At 49.5% G+C, this 6054-nt stretch overlaps 1 protein-coding gene across 4 annotated transcripts; it reads left to right on the top strand.

The window, feature by feature from the left end:
- Nucleotides 1-4464: 4464 nt before the first annotated feature.
- Nucleotides 4465-5775, top strand: Gja3 (gap junction protein alpha 3). Of its 4 annotated transcripts, none has more exons than XM_090341767.1 (2): nucleotides 4465-5513; nucleotides 5550-5775. In XM_090341767.1, exons 1-2 carry the CDS (start codon nucleotides 4465-4467, stop codon nucleotides 5773-5775), a joined length of 1275 nt encoding a protein of 424 aa, XP_090197893.1. The 4 variants fall into 4 exon arrangements, with proteins under 4 accessions (XP_090197893.1, XP_090197894.1, XP_090197895.1 ...); XM_090341768.1 differs by having other exon boundaries at nucleotides 4465-5523; nucleotides 5569-5775; XM_090341769.1 differs by having other exon boundaries at nucleotides 4465-5551; nucleotides 5609-5775.
- The last annotated feature ends 279 nt before the right edge of the window (nucleotides 5776-6054 follow it).

Raw genomic sequence — 6054 nt, 5'->3', positions numbered from 1 at the left:
AATACCCACCTCCTTAAGTCTTTAGGTTTTATCTTTTTTCCAGCTATGGTCTTGTTTTTGCCCAAAGGTGGCCTCAGATATGTCTCCAACGTAGCTGGGATTACAAGCACGTACTGCCAATACCCAGCGTAGTTGTTAAGACCAGGTCTTGCTAGCTTTTTGACCAGGGCCGACTTCCAATCCTGATCCTCCATTCTCTGCCTCCGGGGTATGTGAGATTTACAGGCATGAGCCATCAAAGCAGCCAAAAATAGACTTTAAAAGACAGACTGTACCTTATTTGTGTATGTGTATGTGGTGGGGGGGAACATGAGGATTTCTCAGTCAAGAGCATGGAGTTTATTTACATTCATGCCACACTAGTGGCTAGGGCTGCCTCTTCAGCCCTTACCTCCTCACAGCTGGCCAGCTGTGTAGCTTATTGTGTGTGTCTAGTGCACTTTCTCTGGCCACAAAGAACAGAAAGAAGAAGACATAATAAACAGAGAAGCCAATCAACTACTTTAAAAAACAACTAGAAAGCTGAGCAACAGTGGTAATCCTAACTACTTGGGAGATTGAGATCTGAGACTCAAGGTTCAAAGCCAGCCCAGGTAGAAAAGTCCCAGTAAGACTCTTAGATCTAATTAACCACTGAAAAACTAGAAGTAGAGCAGTGGTTCAAAGTGGGAGAAACTACCCTTAAGCAAAAGATCTCAGGGACAGTTCCCAGGCCCTGAGTTGAAGCCCCACAACTGACAGGACAAAAGAAGAGGATTAGAGGCTGGGAGTTTGGCCTAGTGGTAGAGTGCTTGCCTAGCATGCATGAAGACCCAGGTTCGATTCCTCAGTACCACATACATAGAAAAATCTGGAAGTGGTGCTGTAGCTCAAGTGGTAGAGCTCTAACTTTGAGAATGCCCAAGGACAGTGCTCAGGCCCTGAGTTCAAGCCCCAGAACTGCCAAAAAAAAAAAAAAGACAAGAGCTTCAAAAATGGAAGTGAGACGGATGCGGATGCCTCTAGTCTATAATCCTAGCTGAAATCTGAGGGTCAAGGTTCAAAGCCAGCCTAGGCAGGGAAGTCCATGAGACCCTTATCTCTAATTAGCCATAAAAAATACTGGAAGTATGGGTCAAGTGATAAAAGACTAGCCTTAAGAAATCTGAGGTCCTGAGTTCAAGATCAAGTTAGTAGTGGCACAGAAAATAGAAGTCACAGTTATGAATTTTGAATGATTATAAATATAGTATTATGGCATGCCAGAGATGCATATGCTCTTATCATTTACGATTATAGCATCGGCTTTTCTTGAAGTCATTAATGTGCTTAAAACTATATTTAACTTAAGACGGGCATGGTGACTCACACCTATAATCCAATTAACCATCAGAAAACCAAAAGTGGCACTGTGGCTCAAGGGGTAGGGTAGTAGCCTCGAGCTGAAGAGCTCAGGGACAACACCCAGGCCCAGAATTCAAGTCCCATGATCAACAACAAAAAAAAAACAACAAAAAAACTCCACAAAACTATATTTAACTTAATGGATTGATACACATCTCATAGCTATGGATTATATGAAGTACTTGCATTTTAACAGTTATAAATGAACCATAGCTTTTCATTTATACCTGGCTTTATTCCTATAATTATTTTTTATGCCAGTTCTGGGGCTTGAACTCAAGGCCTGAGCACTGTTTCTGAGCTTCTGTGCTCAAAGCTCACACTCTGCTACTTGAGCCACAGCTCTACTTCCGGATTTTTGGTGATTAATTGGAGATAAGAGTCTCATGAGCTTTTCTGCCCAGGCTAGCTTCCAATCTTGATTTTCAGATCTCAGCCTCCTGAGTAGCTAGGATTATAGGTGTAAGTCACCAGTGCCTGGCAGATCCTAGGCAGAGCACCTAGTGATAGCTGTAGCATTCTGTGGGTGGCACTCCAGTGCTCTGAGTGCCACACCAGACCAGAACCACACCATGGGTCTACCCAATGGCTCTTGTAGATAGGTCTGCACAGATGTCCCAGTTGTCTCTTCACTATCTTCATTTAACTGTCCATGTTTCTCATTGGTGCCCACAATGGAATCTGGAGAGGTTGACCCCACCCTGCTGCCTTTCAGGAAGATGCCACTAGCACTGCCCAGTCTGCCATACAGAAGCACCTTCTCCCTCACTGTACCATAGTCCTTGGTTCCAGCACATTCTGTCAATATTTGCTAGCAAACATGTGCACATCTAAGCCAAATGGGCAGCTGGAAGAAACATTAAATACCTGCACTGGCCTCTTCCAGGCACCCCCAAAAGTGCATATTCCTGTCTACCTGTAGAGATCAAAAGGAGGGGTGCACATACCTGGAAGGGTGATTCTGTCCCCAGGATCCAGGCTAAGGGAGACCAGACTGTAGTGTTTAGAGATCTGACTGTAGTGTTTGGGATCCATGTGAGGCTTAGCAGGTGGAGTCATAGAGAATAGAGGGAACCTTCTGGAATATGAGGGCCACAGCTATTAGTCAGGATGTGGCCTAGAGCACACGCAGGCCAGCAATATGAACGTGTGCTGGCCACCCCTGAGGAAATTGGAGATGAGAATCTGGACTGGGGCTGGTTTCCATGCTGGAGAAGTAGCACATGCAAGCAATAATGGTTGAATTTTGGTGCCTGTATTTCAGTCCCAACAGGACTTGTTCACTGCTACGCTTCTGTCCTGTGCAGTGATGCCCAGACACTTGACAGCACCTGCTCAGGGCCGAATGGTCCAGACTACATACGGGGAGGGCAGTGAGCATCCTGTCCCCATAGTACAGTGCCTGACTTAGGAAGAAATGGTTTTGGAGCATCCTGACTTAGGAAGAAATGGTTTTTGTACTGGTTTTGGAGCTTCAAAGATATGGCATGAGCACCAGCTCAGCTCTGATGAGTCCTCCACTCCCCAGTTAAATGGAGGCTCACAAATGTGCATATATAGCAGCCTAAATTAAACAAAGTGTGAAAGAGAAGCATGGGCTCTACCCCCAGTCACTGAAGAATCGCTTATTGGGCTCTACATTGGCAGACAAATCCAAAAGACTCAGCTCCAGTTAACCAGCAAAAAGCTGCAAGTAGAGCTGTGGTTCAAGTGGTAGAGTGCCAACCTTGAGTGAAAAAGCCAGGCAAGATCTGAGGCTCTGAGTTGAAGTCTTATTATCAACACCAGGAAAGGAGAAGGGATGGCAAGGGAGGGGGGAAAGGAAGAGGAAGAGAGAAGGCCTTGTCTCTGCTTCTGTTAGAGATCTGTGCCACTCTCTCAGCCGGGGTGATTTCCCTCACTGTGCAGTGGTAATAAAAGCTCCTGAGCAGCCACCTCCTCAAAGAGTCCATGGATTCCTTCCCTCCCTCGCTGAGTGGACGTGAACCTAGCAGTCCAGCGCACAGGCTCCTGACCAGGAGCACTGACCTAACCCTCCCTGAGGGCTGGGCCGTGTAGTCACACCTGTGCGCCTGATCATGAGCCCAGAACCCCCTGGGCCCCGTGACCTCCCCTATTTCTCACTCCTGCCTGCAGCCAGGACCTAGCACAGCACTGGGGACACACAAGGTAGCCTCCAGTTACTAAGCTGCATGCCTTACTGTGCTGGACTGGAGCCCCGGTTCAGACAGGATGATCGTGGCCGGCTCAGCCCAGGCCTGCCCCATCCTGCAGAGAACCCGGAGATTGACTGGGACAGGGGAGGTGATTTTAGTTAATGGGTTTAAAAAAAACAAAACAAAAACAGAATCACAGGGTAAGAAATCCACTCCTTACCAATTCTGATCTTAGTTTGATAGGAATATATTTGATCCTTACTATCTGCGGATTTAACCAACAAGAGCCACAGATATTTGGAAAGAATGTATCTGTATTAAACATATGTAAGATTTTTTCTCATTTCCTAAACATACTTTCACAGTATTATACAGTATTAAATATTATAAATCAGGTTGTGATGATTTGAGGCTCACACTAAGATATACTCAACTTCTATCTCAATACTCTATCCTCCTCCTCCTCCTCCTCCTCTTCTTCCTCCTCCTCCTCTTCCTCCTCCTCCTCTTCTTCTTCTTCTTCTTCTTTCCTCCTCCTCCTCCTCCTCCCCCTCCTTCTCCTCCTCCTCCTCCTCCTCCTCCTCCTCTTCCTCCTCTTCTTCTTCTTCTTCTCCTCCTTCTTCTTCTTCTTCTTTCCTGTCTCTACCTGTGCTATTACTGGGGCTTGACCTTTCCACTCTTTCTTGGTTTTTGGGCTCGAGGCTGGCACTCTACCCTTTGAGCTACAACTCCACTTCTGCTTTTTGGTGGGTAATTGGAAATGAGTCTCTTCAGTTTGTCTGCCAAGGCTGGCCTCAAACCACTAACCTTGAAATGTCAGAGCTCAGACTCCTGAGTAGTTAGGGTCACAGGCATGAACCATGCACCCTGCCCTAAGCTCCAGCCTCACGCGCAGTGTTCTGTTCCAGGTTAGGAATCTGGAGCAATGGGCGACTGGAGCTTTCTGGGGCGACTACTTGAGAACGCGCAGGAACACTCCACGGTCATCGGCAAGGTTTGGCTGACAGTGCTCTTCATCTTCCGAATCCTGGTGTTGGGGGCCGCAGCAGAGGAGGTGTGGGGCGATGAGCAGTCTGATTTCACCTGCAACACCCAGCAGCCCGGCTGCGAGAACGTGTGCTATGACCGGGCCTTCCCCATCTCACACATCCGCTTCTGGGCGCTGCAGATCATCTTCGTGTCCACACCCACCCTCATCTACCTGGGCCACGTGCTGCACATCGTGCGCATGGAAGAGAAGAAGAAAGAGAGGGAGGAGGAGCTGCTAAGGAGAGACAACCCACACCACGGTCGGGCCCAGGAACCCTTGGGCGGCACCGTCCCCCTGGACCGACCCCCGGTTCGAGACGATCGAGGGAAGGTACGCATGGCTGGGGCGCTGCTACGCACCTATGTCTTCAACATCATCTTCAAGACGCTCTTCGAGGTGGGCTTCATTGCAGGCCAGTATTTCCTGTACGGTTTCCAGCTGCAGCCACTGTACCGCTGTGACCGCTGGCCCTGTCCCAACACGGTGGATTGCTTCATCTCCAGGCCCACGGAGAAGACCATCTTTATCATCTTCATGCTGGCAGTGGCCTGTGCGTCCCTCGTGCTCAACATGCTGGAGATCTACCACCTGGGCTGGAAAAAGCTCAAACAGGGGGTCACCAACCACTTGGATCCAGATGCATCTGAAGCCAGGCTGGGGATTGCCGACCCACTGCCGCTTGTGTCTCACCCTGGCCCACCTAATGTGGCTGTGGGCTTCCCACCTTGCTACTCACACCCTGCCCCTCCCATAGGACAAGCAGGGTGTCCTGGGGCTCCCCCCGTGCCAGCAGCAGACTTTAAAACATTACCTCTGAATGAGGCACAAAGCGGAGCCCACCGGGCCCAGTTCTACAATGGCCACCACTTGCTAATGACAGAACAGAACTGGGCCAACCAAGCAGCGGAGCAGCAGACTCCGGTAGTGAAGTCCTCCCCTACAGCGTCCAGCCCTGCAGCCCCCAGCCCCACAGACAATAGCAGCCAGCCTCTCGCACAGGAGTCCAGGCTTGGGGACAGTGGGCCGCTGCTGCTGGCAGAGGGCAGCAGTTTGGAGGAAAGCACCTTAGCAGTGACACTTGAAGACGAGGAGCAAGCTGGGATCACAGCTGCAGAGATGCATGCACCTCCTTTGGTGGTGCTAGACCCCGGCAGGTCCAGCAAGGCCAGCAATGGGCGGGCCAGACCTGGTGACTTGGCCATCTAATGGTGATGTCTACAGACAGTTTATGATATCCCAGTCGCTCAAAACCAAAACCAAAGTGAAGTTCAAATCAGCAGGTAGAGAGCGAACCTGCAATCGAGAGTGTGTTGGAGTTCTCAGAGGCAGAAGATGGAACAGAATGGATCAGGTGTCCGTGTTTAATGCTTGCTGTTTTTAGCACTGTGAGTTAGTGTGGAGGTGACACCAAGGTTCCTGAGGCCAAGAGGTAGGGCTGGGGGGGGGCGGGCAGGGGTTCCTGGTCTTTACAAAAGAGCCTATCAG

Source organism: Megascapheus bottae, chromosome 11 (genome assembly GCF_031878675.1).
Source record: "Megascapheus bottae isolate mThoBot1 chromosome 11, mThoBot2.hap1, whole genome shotgun sequence".
Taxonomy (NCBI): domain Eukaryota; kingdom Metazoa; phylum Chordata; class Mammalia; order Rodentia; family Geomyidae; genus Megascapheus; species Megascapheus bottae.
Note: the sequence above shows the minus strand (reverse complement) of the source record. Positions and strands in the feature narration are given on the sequence as shown.

Coding starts and splice junctions, on each gene's coding strand:
- Gja3 (XM_090341766.1), top strand. CDS start 4,465: ATGGGCGACTGGAGCTTTCTGGGGCGACTACTTGAGAACGCGCAGGAA.